General features: G+C 32.9%; 1 protein-coding gene across 3 annotated transcripts in view; it reads right to left on the bottom strand.

The window, feature by feature from the left end:
- Nucleotides 1-19,006, bottom strand: part of CD200R1 (CD200 receptor 1) — a 54,735-nt gene that overhangs the window by 22,329 nt on the left and 13,400 nt on the right. For 2 of the 3 annotated variants that reach the window (XM_032299092.1, XM_032299090.1), the window contains exon 2: nt 3,761-3,844. The exons of the other annotated variant lie outside the window; for it this stretch is intronic. In XM_032299092.1, the coding sequence (XP_032154983.1) occupies nt 3,761-3,844 (84 nt within the window). The remainder of the gene's footprint in view (nt 1-3,760; nt 3,845-19,006) is intronic. 3 annotated transcript variants of the gene reach the window in all.

Raw genomic sequence — 19,006 nt, 5'->3', positions numbered from 1 at the left:
AGTTTCTGAGACCGATATGCATTCCTTCCCTTTAGCTCTGTAGAATTTTTTACAATCACAATAGTTTTAACCTATTTCAAATTAATGTTTTTGAAAAGTTGCTATATTATGGTTTTTAAAAAATAAGAGAAAGAATATGGAATACTATGAAGAATTCTATGCCCACAAATTTGGTAACATAGATGAAATAAACCAATTCGTTAAAAGACAAAACCTGCCAAAACAATTTGGCCATTTAAATAGGACTCTATCTATTAATTAAATTTAAGGAGAAAGAGGCAAATTAAACAGAACTATATCTATTAAATAAATTGAATCAATAATTAATAAACTTTCAGAACAGTTAGCACTAGGCCTAGATGGGTTCAGTGATCAATTTTGTTAAATATTTAAGGAAGAAATTATACCAATTCTCTATAATCTCTTTCAGAAACCGAAGTGGAGGGAATGCTTCCTAGCTCATTCTGTAAGGTTGGCGTTATCCTAATACCTAAACCAGACAACAACATTACTAAAAAAGAACACCACAGACCAGTATCTCTCATAGACATACATCTTAAAATCATCAGTAAAATATTAGCAATCAAATCCAAGAATGTATTAAAAGAATTATATTTCATGACCAAATGGAATTTATTCCAGATATGCATGGCTGGCTCAAAATTCAAAAATTAATTAATATCATCCATCACATCAATAGGCTAAATGAAAAAAAAATCATATGATCATTTCAATCAATACAGAAAAAGTATTTAACAAAATTTAATACTCATTTATGAGTTTTTAAAAATTCTCAGTAAACTGGGATAAAAAGAAAGTCTCTCAACTTAAAGAATATCTACAAGAAACTCTGCAGCTAACATCATAATTAATGCTGAAAGCTTTCTCACTATGATCAGAAACAAGGCAGGGATGACTGCTTTCACCACTGCTTTTCAACTGGAATTTCTAACTAATGCAATGACAAGAAAAAATAAATAAAATGGATAAAGATTGGTAATGAAGGAATAAAATTGTCTTTGTTCATACATGACATAATTATCTATGTAAAGTATCTGAAGGAATTGATAAAAAAAAATAAGGAATTAGTTTTGTATGTTAACCTTGTATTTTACAAGTCAATCATTTTCCTATAAGCCAGCAGTGAACAAGTGGAATTTGAAAGTAAAAACACAATACCATTTATATTAGCATCCCCAAAGTGAAATACTTAGGTATAAGTCTAACAAAATATGTGCAACATCTATATGAAGAAGATGATGAAACTCTGATGAAAAAGAATCAAAGAAAATCAAAGTAAATGGAGAGAGACCTTGTGTTCGCAGCTAGGGTGAATCAATGTTATCAAAATGCCAGTTCTTCCCACTTGATTTATGAATTCAACACAATCCCCATCATAATCTTAGCACGTTATTTTATGGATATAAACAAACTGATTTTTAAGTCTATCTAGAGAGGCAAAAACTCAGAATAGTCAACACATTGAAGGAGAACAAAGTTGGGGGCGTGACACTATCCAACTTCAAGATTTACTATAAAGCTACAATAATCAAGACAGTGTGGTATTAGCAAAAGAAGACATATATAAGTAAATGAAACCAAATAGAGAGGCTAGACTTACATAAATATTATATTTGGCAAATTAGCAAAGGCAATACATTGGAGTCTTTTGAACAAATGGTATTGGAACAACTGGACATCCATATGCAAAAATAAATTGAATCTAGATAAAGATCTCACACCTTTCACAAAAATGTACTCAAAATGAATCCGTGACCTAAATATAAAATGCAAAATTAAAAAAAAATCCTGAAAGGTAACATGAGAGAAAGTATAAATGACCTTTGGTTTGGCAGTGACATTTTAGCTATCACAGTAAAGGAATAATCCATGAAATAAAGAATTGATAAGCTGGACTTCAGAAAAATTAAAAATTTCTACTCTGTGAAAGACACTGCCAAGAGAATGAAAAGACAAACCACATACTAGAAAAAAAACAAAGTCATCCTTGTTACAAATGGGGGATTGGTTCAATCACCCCATGGATACCAAAATCCGCAGATGCTCATATACCTTGTATAAAATGGCTTAGTATTTGCAAATAACCGCCTGTATTCTTTAAATCATTTCTAGATTACTTATAATACCTAATACAATGCCTGTATATCACTACATCCTGCAAATTCAATGTAGTATGGCAAATTCAAGTTTTGCTTTTTAGAAGTTTGTGGAATTTTTTCCAAATATTTCCAATCCATGGTTGGTTGAATCCACAGATTTGAAACCCATGGATACAGAGGGCCAACTGTATTATAGCAAAAGACATATTCAATAAAAGACTGTTATCCAAAACACATGAAGAACTCTTAAAACTCAGCAATATGCAAGGAAACAACCCGATTTTAAAACAGGTTAAAAATCTTAACAGACACTTTATCAAAGAAGACATATGTGGAAAATGTATCTATGTATGGAAAATAAGCATATGAAAAGATGCTCTACATCATATGTCATCAAAGAAAGGCCAACTAAAACAACAATGAGAACTACTACACACCAAAGGTGAGGAGTGGACCAACAGGTACTCTCATTAATTGCTAGCAGGAATGTAAAGTGGTGCCTCTATTTTGAAATACAGTTTGGCAGTTTCTTAACTAGGCAATCTCTTACCATGTGATCCAATCATGTTTTTTCTTATTTACCCAAAAAGTTAAAAACTTATGTTCATACAAAAACCTGTGCATGGATGTTAATTGCAGCTTTTTTTATAATTGCCAAAACTTGGTAGCAGCCAAGATTTTTTTTAGCAGGCAAATACATAAATAAACTGTGGTATAGTCAAACAATGGAATATTATTCAGCACTAAACAAATGAGCCATTAAGACATGAAAAGTCATGGGGACAATTAAATGCATATTTTTAAGCGAAAAAAGCCAGTCTGAAAATGCTGTATACTGTAACATTCCAATTATATAACACTCTGGAAAAGCCACAACTATGGAGACAGGATATCAGTATTGCCTGTAGTTAGCTGGCAGGGAAGGATGAATAGGTAAAACAGAGAGGATTTTTAGGGCAGTGAAATTAGTCTGTAAAATGCTATCATGGTGGAGATATGTCATTATGTATTTGCCTGAAAACATTAAATCCAATCCCAAGAGTGGCCCCTAATGCAAACATTGGACTTTGGGTGATAATGATGGTGTTTAAATGTAGGTTCCTTAATCGTAACAAATGTACCACTCTAGTCAGGTATGTTGATAATGGGAGAGGCCTTGCGTGTGTGGGAGCAGAGGTTACATGGAAAATCTCTGTACCTTCCACTAAATTTTGCCATGATCCTAACAATTCTCTAAAAAATAAAGTCTATTAACTTTTCTTTTCTGTTTCATTGTTAATTATAATGGCAAACAAAAATTTTGGAGACAATAGGGTTGAGAGAGGATATGGAAAATATATCATTGACACCTATTAAGAGATGCTTATTAACAAGTGCTCTGGGATAATAATCTTGGTTTCAAAAGTTGAATAAAAAAATTTTTAATAGACCATGGGTTTGTTTAGTGATCCCATTCTTAAAATAGGTACTCGATAAGCATAGGAATAATTTCAGAATGAAAAATGTATCAACACTCTTAAATATAATATCATTTAGATAATACGGATAATGCATGAGACAATTCAAGATCCTAAAATGTAAACCCTATATGGACATCAAGCACCCCCCTACTAGAATTATCATTAAAAGATGCACACTACCTAAAGTGAGATTCTCCTTGCTATTCTGCAGTATTAATGAATTGTTTGGTCGAGCAGCACCTTCCGCTTCTGAATGTATACATTCTGAAAAAGGCAAAGGGGGTAGAGAGAGAAATATGCATTAATAGATCTGACTCCTAGTTAAAATCATATTTTTTCACATTCTTCAGACTATTTTTGTATTGCAGATGCCAATGAATATCTAAATTATGACAGCTAAGCAAAAGTCTCGGCACAATGTGTCCCAGAATGCACTTTTGACTTGCTCTTCCTCACTGATTGGCATAGTCCTGCTTTAAGCCCAGCGTACCCATCATCCCCTTCTTGCTTTATATGCAAGTCTTCTTCCAGGCTTATATGCATTTAGTCTATCTCTGAGTGTGGAATAAAATGATTTACTGTCTTTTACAGGCTTTTCAAGCACCAATGAGAAGGTAGAAAAAGTTTAGTGGTGACGTATTGATTGGATGCTTGTATGGAACAAAAGGATTTTCCTAAACATCATTGAAATCACATCACAGAGTCTCTGATGGGAAAAAGGTCCCCAACATTTTTGGGACCAAGGATCCATTTTGAGGAAGATAATTTTTCCACAGACACGGGGAAAGGGAGGGCAATGGTTCCTGGATGAAACTGTTTCACCTCCAATCATCAGGCATAAGTTAGATTCTCATAAGGAATGCACAAGCTTGATTCCTGGCATGCACAGTTCACAACAGGGTTCATGCTCCTATGAGAATCAAATGCCTCCAACTGATCTGACAAGAGGTGGATTCAGGCCACAATTCTCACTCACCTGCCACACAACTCCTGCTGTGCAGCACAGTCCCTAACAGGCCAAGGATTGGTACCAGTCTGCAGCCCTGGGGTTGGAGACTGGTGATATAGACAATGGCCTATTAAGTTTACATTTTTGTAAGCCAAGCTCTTTGTAGGAATTGGTAGTACACATCTTTTAAGCAGCAATTATTGGAAAAGTACTCTGCTAGGCACAGAGATATCATAATAAACAATACCCCCTTTTTTCCAAGAGTTTAAGATCCTGGAGAGACAGCAGCTAGGGAAACAATTGTAATGTAAAGTTTTCAGTGCAGTGATCAAAGTTGCATGTGATGTACAGAAGTTTAAAGAAGAGATGTTTAAATTCCAGGAAAACAGGAGTAAGAGATTAGGAAAAACTTTCCTATACTGAGTAATGTTTTAGCTGGATCTAAGTACATGAAGAGTTTTCCAAGAAAATAGAAGGGAAAATGTGAACAAAAATAATGGCATTTGAAGAAGGTACAAAGCCAAATAAAAATTTACAAGAGTTATAAATAGTTTAGTATTGCCATGAAGCGAGAAAACCTGGCTGTGTAATTGGAGTTGAGGCTGGCTATAGGCAGGCTCTAACTGTGCAAGGCACAAAGCTCCTAGAATGTGTTCACAAGGAAAAGATACGCTCGTAGCTTATCAATAGCGAGTGTATCTGACTAGCAAAGAGAAACATTTTAGAGTAAAATTTAATGTTCAGTGTTATTCTGAAAAATTTTTTAATCTAGTGCCCCTCTCAGCTGCCATTTTCTTTAACAAACTGTTCTTTTAAGATAATAATTTATTGAGTGAGTAGAGTAGAAATAGAGTTTGGGTAATTTGCTTATGTTCTTTATTTCCATCTCTCTATGACTAGCAGATATTAATATTCTCATTTTGCAGATAAAGAAATGTAGATTAAGTGATTAAACAATTTGACCAAGACTACCTGGCTAGTAAGCTGTGTCAGTTGCCCAATTATAAATCTTGGTGCAAGTAAGCCTTACTTGCAATTACACGAGTAGAAATCACAGGTTAGACCATAAGAAATATGCTAGGATATATACACAACCCAAATTAACCCAAAATGAAGTGAGTCTAAGCCATGTTATTGCAAGGGCACTGAGAGACAAACTTTTGAAAGAGCAGATCGAATGGCAAGTCCATAAAATCAGGATTACCAAGGCGTCTGGACACAGACACTGTGAATTCTAGATCTGAATGGGATTGGTTAAGTTAGGGAAAAGACAATTGTCAGAATTCATGGGCTTAGAATAATGGCTTGCACAGCTCCCTGGTACATAGCTGGATCAAGCTGGATTAAAAATAAAGGTCAACCCAAACCTATAGTGAACCAGACTAAACATATGGACAGAGAGTTTATGGAAAAAGAAGTAAAAATGTCTCTTAGTCATATGAAAAGATATTCCACGTTAATCATGGTAAGAGGAATACAAATTAAAAGTATTTGGAAATACCATTTCTCATCTCTAACTGGCAAAATCCAAAAGTTTAACAACATACACTGTTGGGTGTGGTTGTGGAGAGATAGGTATGTCTGTATGTTGGTATTGTTCAATTTTTTAATGAGGAAGAAAGGAGATATAGATGTAAAATAAGTAAGTTTAAAGCACTTCGGGAAGCCGAGGTGGGCAGATCATGAGGTCAGGGGATCAAGACCATCCTGGTTAACATGGTGAAACCCCATCTCTACTAAAAATACAAAAAATTAGCTGGGCATGGTGGCAGGCGTCTATAGTCTCTGCTACTCGGGAGTCTGAGGCAGGAGAATCACTTGAACCCAGGAGGCAGAGGTTACAGTGAGCTGAGATCAGGCCATTGCACTCCAGCCTGGGTGACAGAGCAAGACTCCGTCTCAAAACAAACAAACAAACAAACAACAGCATCAAAAAAAACCTCAGTCCTAAATTTTAATCAAAAGTATCAATATCAACTCATGATGTATTTTTATCTTTCAAAATACATATATCTTATCTCCTGCTATGTTAAGGGATAATTCATTACATAGTTATAAACAACTAATATAGTTATCAACCACATTGACCTCATTGATATTTTTAGAACCTAACCCAGCATCTGCAGAATACATTCTTTGCAAGTGCACATCGTATATTCACTGAGTTTGACCACATTCTGTGCCACAAAACAAGTCTCAAAAACTTTAAGAAACTGAAGTTATATAAAAAATGTTCTCCAACCAAAACAGAATTAAATTAAAAATCAATTGCAATGAGATTTTTAAGAAAATACCAAATATTTAGAAATCAAACACATTTCTAAGCAACACTTTGCTCAAAGAGGAAATTCATAAAGAAGTTAGTTTTCACCGGATAATGAAAATACAACATACAAATTTGAAATAAGCAGCTAACACAGTGGATTTAGAAAAAGTAATACCTTGAGGTGCTAATTTTAAAGGAAGAAATGTGTGCAATTCACCCATAGAAGCAAGAAATAAAGGAGAGAAAAGACAATAAGAAATCTAAGAGCAGAGATAAATAAAATAGGAAACAAGCAATGCAAAAAATTAAGGAAACAAAACCTGGTTTTTTGAAAAGATCATCAACATTTATAAACCAACAACTAGACTGATCAAGAAAAAAATAGAAACACAAATATCTAATATCAGAAAGGAAAGAAGGGCCATTCATATAGATTTACATTCGTGAAAGGAAAAGTGAGGGAATCTTATTAACAATATTATGCTAATCAAATTAAGTAACAGTTGAAATGGACAAGTTCATTGAAAACAAAGCTTTTGAAACTTAAGAATTAAAAAAATCTGAAAACCTTATGTCTTTAAAAAACTGAATTTGTTTATAAAAAGCCTTCTATCAAACTGGCTACACTGACAAATTTAAGCAAACATGTAAGGAAGAAGTAATATTAATTTTACAGACAAACCCTTTTAGAAAATCAAGGAGACAACACTTTCTAACTCATTTTATGAAAGTAAAATTAACCATAGATCAAAACCATATAAATACATTACAAATTAAAAAACAATGACCAGCAACACTTACAAATGATACAAATTTTTTTCACAAAATATTAACAAATCAAATATTGCACTATGTAAGAAGTAAAGTATTAGGTATATAATTTCCACAGATATACTTTAACAGTTTGAGGAAGTTTTTTTCTCTTCCCTAGAACTAATTGAACTTAGTAAAGTAATAATATAAAATACAAATACTATTTCAAAACAATTATAGTTTTCTATACTAGCACAAAGAATTGAAAAATGAAATTTTTAAAATGTTTACGCTAATGAAAAAATACCTAGTAAAAAAGGTAATAAAAGATGTATAAGACCTGTACACTGAAAACTATAAAATATTGCAGAGTAAATTCAATAAATCCTGTATAATGGAAAGTCCCAATATTATCAAGATGTCAATTCTCCTCAAAAACAGTCTCAATCAAAATGTGGTAGTCTTTTCTGTGGAAATTGCATGATGATTCTAAAATTTATATATAAATGCAAACCTGGAATAGCCAAACCTATTTGTTTTAAAAGAATAACAAAAAGAAAAAAAGAGAGAGAAATCTATTTAAGTTTAAGCTTCACTCTGAAGCTACAGTAATCAAAACAATCTGGTATTGGCTAAAAGATAATCACATTTATCAGTGAAATATAATACATAATCCAGAAATAGACACATACATATATACTTTATTGATTTTATCTCCTTGGTTAAATTTATCTCTTAGTATTTTATTTTCTGTAGCTACTAAAAATGAGATTTTAAAAAAATTTCTTTCTCAGTTCACTGTTAGTGTATAGAAAAACTAGATTGTTAATGTTGATTTTGTATTCTGCAACTTCACTAAATTCATTTTTTAGTTCTAAGAGTTTTTGGTGGAGTCTTTGAGTTTTCCATATATAAGGTGATGTTGTCTGCAAACAGGAACAATTCGACTTCTTTATTTTCTCTCTGGATCCCTTTATTTCTTTCTCTTGCCTAAATGCTCTGGCTAGAACTTCCAGCATTATGAGGAAATATTATTAACAACTTTATGCTTCCAGTACCATGTTGAATAAAAGTGGCAAGAGCGGGCATCCTTGTCTTGTTTCTGATCTTAGAGGTAAGGCTTTCATTTTCCCCCACTAAGTGTGATATCAGCTGTGAATTTTTCATATACAGTATAACCATTATTGTATTGAGGTACCTTCCTTCTATGCCTAATTTATTGAGAATTTTTATCATGAAAGGATGTTGAATTTTTTTAAGGCTTTTTTGCATCTGTAGAAATAATCATACGGTTTCTGTTCTTAATTCTCTTCATGAGATGTATCATGTTTATTGGTTTGTGTATATTGATCCTCACATCTCTGGATGAAGCCCACTTGATCATGATTAATGGTCTTTTTAATCTGCTATTTAATTTGGCTTGCTAGCATCTTGCTAAAGACTTTTGCGCTTATGTTTACCAGGGATATTGGCCTGTAGTTTTCTTTTTCTGTAGTGTCCTTGTCTTATTTGGGTGTGAGGATATTTCTGGCCTTGTAAAATGACTTTGGAAGTATTCCTTCCTCTTCAATTTTTGGAAGAATGAAAAGAATTGCTATTCTTTTTCACAAGTTTGGTAGAATTCAGCAGTGAAGCCAACAGCTCTTGGACTTCTCTTTGATGGATGACTTTTTGTTACTGATTTAATCTCCTTACTCATTATTGGGCTGTTCAATTTTTTTATTTCTTCATAATTCAATCTTGGTAGGTTGCATATGTCCAGGAATTTATCAATTTCTCCTAGCTTATCCAACTTGTTGGCATATAATTGTTTATAATAGCTTCTTGTAATCCTTCATATTTCTGTGGTATCAGTTGTAATGTCTCCTTTTTCATTCTAATTTTATTGATGTCTCTTTTTTTCTTAGTTTAGCCATAGGTTTGTTGATTTTATCATTTTAAAAAAGGAACTCATTTCATCACTTTTTTTCTATTGTTTTTCTAGTCTCTGTTTTATTTATTTATGTTCTGGTATTTATTTTTTGCTTCCTTCTACTAACTTTGGGCTCAGTTTGTTCTTGTTTTTCTGGTTCCTTACTTTCAACATTAAGTCTTCTTTCCTGATGTAGGCATTTACTTTATTGCTATAAATCTTCCTCTTATAACTATTTTTGTTGTATCCCAAAGGTCTTGGTATGTTGTGTTTCCATTTTCATTTGTCTCAATAATTTTTTTTTCTTTTAATTGTATTAGCCAATTGTTTGTTTAGGAGTATGTTGTTTAATTTCCATGTATTTGTGAAGCTCCTCCTGTTATTGATTTCAGGTTTATATCATTATGGTTGGAGGGGATACTTGATATGATCCCAATTGTTAAAAATGTGTTAAAATTTGCTTTGTGCCTGTGATATTGTAAAATGTACATTTGGGTTTTGACCCTGTTTCCTGACATACATCTCCTAAAATTCTTAAAGTCTCCAAAGTGATGTCTTTTGCATATGCTCACTAGCTGACTGATGGTTAGTAGCTTCAGGGTGGCAGCTGGTCACTGGGAAGACCAAGACATGATTACCTGGTTTACTTTCAGCCCCACCCTTCAACCTCTGGGGAGAGTAAAAGTGCTGAAGGTTATGTTGATCACCAGTGGCCAATAACTAATCAATCATGCTTGTATAATGAAGCCTACATAAAAATCCAAAGAACTGGGTTTAGAATGTTTCCAGATAGCTAAACATACAGAGGTTACTAGAAGGTGGTGTACCTGGAAAGAGCATGGAAATTCTGCACCCCTTCCCACATGCCTTGCCCTATGAACTTTTTCATCTATATAGTTTGTATTCTTTTGTAATAAGCTATTAACTATAAGTAAGTGTTTCACTGAGTTCTATGAGCTGTTCTAGGATATAAATCAAACCCAAGGTGGGGGTCGTGGGAACCCAGACTTATAGCCAGACAGTCAGAAGCACAAGCAAAGTAACCTGAGGCTTGTAATAGGTATCAGAACTGGGGAGAGAAGGCACCATCTTAGGGACTGAGCCCCTTAACCTATGGGATTTGATGTTTTCTTCATGGAAATAGCGTCAGGATTGAATTGAATCAGGATACAACCAGCTAGTGTACACTGCAAAATTCATTGTTTGGTGTGTAGAAAACAAACAAACAAACTTTTGGTCACAGAAGTCATCTGTGTTGATTGCTATGGTGTGAGAGCAAAGGAAAAACAATTTTGAGTTGTTTTTCCACTCAAAGTAGTCTAACCTATGATCTAACCTAGAGAATGTTTCATGTGTTGTTGAGAAAAATATGTATTCTGCAGCTGTTGGATGGAACGTTCTGTATATGTCTGATAGGTCCATTTGTTCTACAATGTAGTTTAAATGTAATGTCTCATTAATTTTTTTGCCTGGATGATCTGCCCATTGCTAAAAGTGGGGTACTGAAGTCCCCTACTGTTATTTTCTTGCAGTCTATCTCTCCCTTTAAATCTATTAATACTTGATTTTTATATTTAGGTGCTTCAATATTGGATACATATATATTTACAATTGTTATATGCTCTTACTGAATCGACCTCATTATTATTATTTAAAGACCTTTTTGGCCTCTCTTCACAGTTTTTGACTTAAAGTCTATTTTATCTTATATAAGCATAGTTATTCCTGATCGCTTTTGGTTTTCATTGCATGGAATATCTTTCAGTGCATGTGTCCTTACAGGTGAAATGAGTCTCTGTAGGCAGCATATAGTTGGGTCTTTTTTTTTTTTTAACCATTCAGCCACAATATGTCTGTTGATTAAGAAACTTAATACATTTGCTCTCAAGGTGATTATTAATAGATAAGAACTTATGACTACTATTGTGTAAATTCCTTTTTTGCTGTTTTGTAAATCTTTTGTTCCTTTCTTCCATTCTTACTATTTTTTCTTTGTGGCTAAGTAATTTTCTCTAGTGGTGTGTTTTGATTCCTTGCTTTTGAGTGTGTATCTACTACAGGTTTTTGCTTTGTGACTACCTCGAGGCTTACAAAAATATCTTATGGTTATAACAGGTTATTTTAAGGTGATAATAACTTAACTTTGATAACAGAAAGAAAACTGCTACATTTTTATTTCACTCACCACTCACCTCCTAACATTTTAAATTTTTGATGTCACCCTTAACATCTTTTCTGTTGCATATCCCTTAAAAATTATTCCAGTTGTTTCATTTGAAATCATTTTACCTTTTAACCTTCAAACTAAAGATATAAGTGATTTACAGACCACCATTACAGTATTAAAATATTCTGAATTTGACTGTGAGTTTTATACTTTTAGATGTTTTTGTATAACTCATTAGTGTCCTTTTCCTTCAGCTTGAAGAATGTCCTTTAGCATGTCTTTTTATTATTTATTTATTTATTTATTTGAGATGGAGTCTTGCTCTGTGGCCCAGGCTGGAGTACAGTGGCATGATCTCCACTCATTGCAACCTCCATTTCCCGGGTTCAAGTAATTCTTCTTTCTCAGTCTCCCAAGTAGCTGTGATTACAGGTGCCTGCCACCACTTATAAGACAGGTCTGGTGGTGAGAAATTCCCTCAGCTTCTGTTTATCTGAGAAAGTCTCTCTCTCTTTCATTTCTTAAGGACAGTTTTGCTAGTTACAATATTCATGATTGGCAGGGTTTTCTTTTTTTTTTTTTTTTTTTTTTCAGTTATTTAAATATATCATCCTACTCTCTTCTGGCCCATAAGGTTCCTGCTGAGAAGTCCGCTTCTAGGCACATTGGAGCTCCTTTTTACGTTATCGCTTCTTTTCTATTGCTGCCATCAGGATCCTCTCTTTGCCTTTGATTTTTGACAGTTTGATTCTAATATGTCTTTGGGTAGTCTTACTTGACTTGAATCTAATTATAGAGTTCTGATTTTCCTTTAGCTGAATATTTTTATCTTTCTTCAGGTTTAGAAAGTTTTTTGCTATTATTTCCCTAAATAAGTTTTCTATCCCTTAATCTTTCTCTTCTCCCTCTTGAACTCCAATGACTCAAACACTTTGTTCTTTTGATGCTGTCTCACAAATCCTGTGAGCCTTCATTTCTTTTCATTCTTTTTTTCTCCTATGACTATATATTTTCAAATAACTTGTTTCAGGTTGACAGATTCTTCCTTTTGCTTGATAATTCTATTGTTGACACTCTACATTATATTTTTCATTTTGTTCATTGTATTTTTGAGCTCCAGGATTTCTGTTTGATTTTTTTTCAAAATTATTTCAATCTCTCCATTAGATTTCCTTTTCTGGTCACTTAATATTTTCCTAATTTCATTGAATTATTTCTCTATGTTTTCTTGAACTTTGCTGAGCTTCCTTAAAACAGTTATTTTGAACTCTCTATCGGACTATTCATACATGCCTTTGTGGTTGGTCACTGTCACTTTATTTTGTCTCTCTGGTGATGTCATGTTTCCCTGATATACTTGATCCTTGTGGCCTTGCTCAATATCTATGTATTTGAAGAAGGAGGCACTTTATAAATTTATAAATTGACTCTATGTGGGAATGCTTTTCAAAAGTAAGCTTTTCCAGAGATCCTGGGAAGACCTACTGCCATGACTCCTATGCCCCAGATCACTGTGGCCACTGGAGAACTAGGTGCACCCTAAACCTTGTACTGCTATTGCCAGACTGGAATCCCTTGACCACTGAGATTGGTTTAATGTTGGAGTGCACCCAATGCCATGTGGTCACTGAGGCATGCCTGCCTCTGAGGTTTGTTCGGAGACAAAGGACACTGTAGTTAGCTAGCAGTGATGCACAGTACTGATTGAGTTTGCCTCACATGGGTTATCGTTTCTCACCGGGTGCTGGGGGGTCTGGAGTCCATGGGCACCAGCCTGCAGTCAGGGCTCATGGGAATCTTCCCAGTGCTGGATTTTACTTTTTTGGTGGGCCCAGTGTTAGGGTCCAACATAAATTTCTACGATTGTTTCCCTCTCTTTCCCCCAGGTAGACAGTATTTCTCATCACAATGTGCTGTCTAGAATTGGGTAAGAGGTGACATAAGTAATTTAAAACTGACCTCCTCTTCACTATATCTTTTCTTATTAATATACTTATAACTAGGCATTGTGTTCTCTCACTTGGTTTCTTTAGCTCTTGTGAAGGTATTTTCATGTGTAAATAGTTGTTCAAATTGGTGTTTATATGGGGGAATGACTGCTAAAGAGTTCAGAGACCAAGGACACTGTAGTCAACTGGCAGTGATGCAGACTGCTGATTGAGTTTGCTTCACATGGGTTATGGGTTCCTGCCTGGTGCTTGGGTGGGTCACCTTCTTGCTCCACCCTCCAACCAATCTACTGATTTTAAATAAAAGTGTTAAGACAATTTTAAAAAGAGTTACAAGTTATTCAACAACACATGTTGAAAAAACTAGTATATATATGCAAAAAAATGAACCTCAACCTTTTTTACACATATACCAAAACAGTTCCCTTAAATTGTATTGTTGGCTTCACTGTAAAAGCTGAAACTATAATACCCCTAGAAGAAAATATATAAGAAAATCTCTCACTTTGACACAGGCAAAGATTTATTGGGACATAAATAGAACAAGCCATGAAAAGAAATTTGATAAATTGAACAATAACAATATTTAAATATTTTGCTTTTAGAACAATATCGTTAAGATAATGAAAGACAAACCACAGAGTAAAAGAAAGTATTTGCAATATACATATCTAACAAAAGACTGCTATGTAGAATATGTTAAGAACTGCTACAATTCAATATCTTTGAAAATCAGTTTAAAAATCTGTACAAATGATTTAAACAAGCTTCCTCATCAAAAAATGAAAAGATATTAAAATGGTCAATAGATACATAGAAAGATGTTCCGTATTAGTAACCATAAAGTAACTGCAGATATAAAACATAGAGATAATGATTACACACCTATAAGTATAGATAAAATTAAAAAGACCAATAATAAATTCTGGTAAGAATGTGGAGAAATTAAAACTCTCATACATTACTAGTGGGAATATAAAATAATGTAAATTATACTGGTACATTTCTGGCAGTTTTTTTTTTTTTTTAATTCAAACATGTGCCCACTGTACTACTTGGACATTCCAACTGTATTTACCTAAGAGAAATGAAAACGTGTACACAGAAGACTTATGCATGAATGTTCATAGTGGCATTATTTGCAAATATTTATTCAAGATTGCCAAAAACTGGAAACAACTCAAATGTCAATTAATAGTTAAATGAATCATTTATCCATACAGTGGAATATACTCAACCACAAAAAAGAAGACACCATATTGACATATCTCAAAATCATTCTACTAAGTGAAAGTACCAGACAGGCACAAAAGAATGCATACTACGTACTACAAAAACATACTCCTACTAATATAAGATGCTAAGTAATCTCTGGTGACAAAGAACAGATCAGTGATTGCCTGCAAATGAGGGTTAAGGCAGGGATGGACTAAAGATACATGAGAAACATTTTGGAAAATGATGAAAATGCTTTGTATCTTGTTTGTCATGATGATTCACAAGTATATCAAACTGTCAGCATTTATCAAATTATAGTAGCTTGGTGGTTTAACACATGTAAAATTAGAATACACATCCACACAAAAAATACAAAATAAAATCTAAACAAAGATCTTTCACAGTGGAAATAATGTTTTAAAAAAATCCATTTCTATCTAAGTCAAAATCATCAGAAGTAAGAATGTTTTTGTGATTTTACTACTAGCGAAACCTCTTACTCACTTTGAGCACCAGAAGTTTCCTTTCCCAAATCATCATTGTCACATGCCTGAGCAAGCATATACCACCCACACACAGAAACTTAGGCATGACTATGCAAACCTATACTTTATGGAGGTTTCCTCCAGTGAGGAAAAAAAAAAAAAAGGCTCTCAGAAACAGCACATGATTTTCTTGTTATCTTAAGCAGTTTTATTTATTGTAAAATGCTGTGCTCTGCATAATCTACTCTCTTAAAAAACATAGAGACAGACATTTCTGAAACGTCACCATTCCTGTTAAAAACACCTAATTCGGTAACTATTACTAATCAAAAGAGAACAAGGATTATTTCATATTTAAATTTCATACTTAACATTGTTGCTAATATTGATGAATTATTTCTAACATATGGAGATGGAAAGTAAGGACGATGTTCTGCCCTTTCATTCAGTTGCAGGTCTTCTGGAGGAATACAAACAGGTAAGTTAGGAGTCTGATGAACGAACTTCAAACTAAAAGTCAACTTGGGGCCAAACTGTGGACTAACTAATGTGACTATGATTTTATAAGATAACCATATTAGCTGCAAAAGAGAATAGTGTGTAGGTTTTATTTTAACATTTCTATGGACATTCTTTATAGGACTTGGGGCCTCTGTGCTGGTAATGAGCTAAGTAGAATTCATTCTTGTTTATTATAATCTTTACTGTTATTTAAATTTTAATGAATTTACTATAGGACTTCAAAAAGTAGAGCACAAACTAAATATACATTAAAATCTAAAAATATCCTGGAATTTACTTGAGGAAAACCAAATAAAATTATTTCACTCTATATTTGGTGAGTCAACATTTTAACCCTTGAAGTCTGTTTTCTTTCAAACTTCCGTAAGTCTCAAAGTTTCGTTCAAACTTCAATAAATCTTCAAAGTTATTATAACAAATGTAGAGATGAATCACTATGGATTATGCATGGATTAAGCATTAAACAATTTCTAATGGCTTGAAAATATTACTTTTACTTCTTACTTCTTTCTTGAGCCTTTTTAGATAACTAAATGAATTACATGCTCCCATTTTCCCTTCAGTAAAACATATACTATCATTCTTACCCACTTTTACAAATAAGGAATTACTCATGAAAGGTATTCAAAGTACATTACAAACTGAAGCATTAAGTCAATTGTAATTACGTACATTTCTCCTAAAGATTCAAGGTTTCATTTTAAATGAATGCAGCTTTGTAACTGAGAACTTAATCACACACAGCCTCAGAAATTCAAATTAGGCTGCCAGAGCAACTTTTATGTACCTACACTAAGCACATGACTTTTTTCTCATCACCAGTATAGTAAAGTTAGTACAACACAGAACCTTTTACTCTGAATTTCCTAGAAAAATTAATGTTTGCCATTTTAACAATATGAAATGCAACATGGTTTTCAAATGAAAACATTCTCGTTCACATGTCTCGTAGCATATTATCTTAATTGTTCTTCCTTTGAAGAAGGAAATAAATTGAAATAGTAAATATGAGATTTGTTTTGTAAAATCATATTTGTTACTTATGAACCAGAATTTTTCCAGGGAAAAAAAAACTATTTTGCAAACATTTGAAATTTTAGAATAAAAGTTATTTATATTAACAACATTATATGGACAACAACTACAAACTTAAACATGGATAAATCTCAACTATAATGAGCCAATGAAAGACATTATAAAATTATATACACAGTATGATTCTGTGTATGCACCATTACCAAAAAAGACAAAATAAAGTATAGTATTTGGGATTCCACACACGATAAAATGTAAAGAAAATCAATGAATAACTATCCCTGAAAGGGAATGATTAGCCTAAAAAATAATGACTTCGTTTAGAGCAGAGTTTGGGGGATGTAATTGGGGAGGAATTGGCAATAGTCTTGTTCTTAACTTACATAGGATTCAATGTATAATTATTCTTTAAAATGTATGTAAATCATATACAATATATATTTCATGTTAATATAAAAGAGAAGTAAAGTAAGCATAAATACAAAAAGTACAGATTAGTACTTACTTTTTTACTTTTAGCATTTTAAAACACAATTTGAAGAATTGATTATTTCATATGTTCATGTTCTGACACTTTATGAAACTGATTTTAATTGTTAAAGATATCTAATTAGTAGCAGACAACACCAAATTAGATGTTCAGTTAAAAAAAAGGGGGGAGGGGCTGAAAAATCAAAGTTCTGGCAGAAACAAATATAGACAAAAACTTCAAAATTAAAATTAGAAAAGTGACTAACATTTGGGCCCTTTCATTTATTACCCTTGGAGTCTTGCAGGGGTTACTTTCTAAACCCCATTTGCTTCATCTATACATATAAGAATGTAGTATCTGATATCACTGGTCACTCAAATTCCTAAAGGGAAAGATGATTATTTATGTCATTGATAAATAGTATTATGAGAAATAGCTAGTCATGTGGGAAAATAAAATTAGATTCTCATTTCACTTCTCATATCAAAATAAAACAAAAGATTTAAATATACAAAACAAAAAAGTACTAGAAGAAAACATAGGTAATTTTTTTTTAATCTTAAAAGAGATGGCATGAGTAAAACCATTGTTTGCCAGACTCAGAGACTTCCTGGGATGCAGGACATTTCGTGCTAAAACTAGGAAAAAAGTTCCAGGCAAACTGAGGCAGTTTTTCACCTTCAGTGAAGAAATCTTTCTAATCCTGATATAAAACATGGAAACCATAAAGAAAAATATTGAGAAGTCTGACTCTAGAGAGAATTTAAAACTTCGGTATGACAAAAAAGAAAAAGAAAAATACATAAAATAATGCTGCCAAGCAAAAACCTGGGGAATGCTTGCAGCATTTAAAATAAACAAAGACTACTTTCCTTCAAAAAATATGCTGAAAACACATAAACCAATAAAAAAAAAAGAGATGGACAACTCAACTGAAAAAACAGGCAAAGATATGAACAGGCTGACAAAAGATTGAACATGTTAAAGGTGATATAGCTAGTAACTATAATTCTACTCTTTAGGTACAACCTAGAGATAAAAAAAATACAGATGGGTTATAAAAAAAAAAACTGTGAGAAGTGTTTAGAAAAGTAACAGGTTTCAAAACAATAACTCAATAATGAATTTGATGGATGGACAAAATTTAGAGAGCAATACAAATTATGCTAATATATTTGGCCCTACTTTTTAAAGGCAATATAAAGTCGGTAGCAGTTATTAGGGCACAGTGCTAATAAAAGCTATCTTACTGGCCTGTTTTATTTTTGGGGTTTTAATTTTTGGTTTGGGGAGTATTTTTTTGAGGTAGTTACTGTCACAAACTCCAAAACTAGTTAACAGAGACAAACATGTCTCTAACCTAAGGCAGATGTTGTACAAATGTGTATCACTGATCACAAAGGACAACATGTTCAATGGATGTGTAAATATTGAATTCATATTCATATTAACATATGCAAAGACACATGTACTAGGATACTAATTCTAGCATTGTTTTCCTAAAAATCTGAAAACAGTTTTGAAATTGTAATTTTAAAAAACTGAAAACAACCAAAAAGTTGATCTGTAGGGGGCTAATTAAATGTTATAAAATAATATATAAGAAGAGCTTTGAAAACCACAAAATATCATTAAATTGTCATTTTTAAATGCTTATAAATGCAGACCCAATGCTAAGTACTTTACATGCATCATTGG

This window comes from Sapajus apella, unplaced genomic scaffold, assembly GCF_009761245.1.
Source record: "Sapajus apella isolate SASKATOON/1434 unplaced genomic scaffold, GSC_monkey_1.0 scaffold40, whole genome shotgun sequence".
NCBI classification, from domain to species: domain Eukaryota; kingdom Metazoa; phylum Chordata; class Mammalia; order Primates; family Cebidae; genus Sapajus; species Sapajus apella.
Note: the sequence above shows the minus strand (reverse complement) of the source record. Positions and strands in the feature narration are given on the sequence as shown.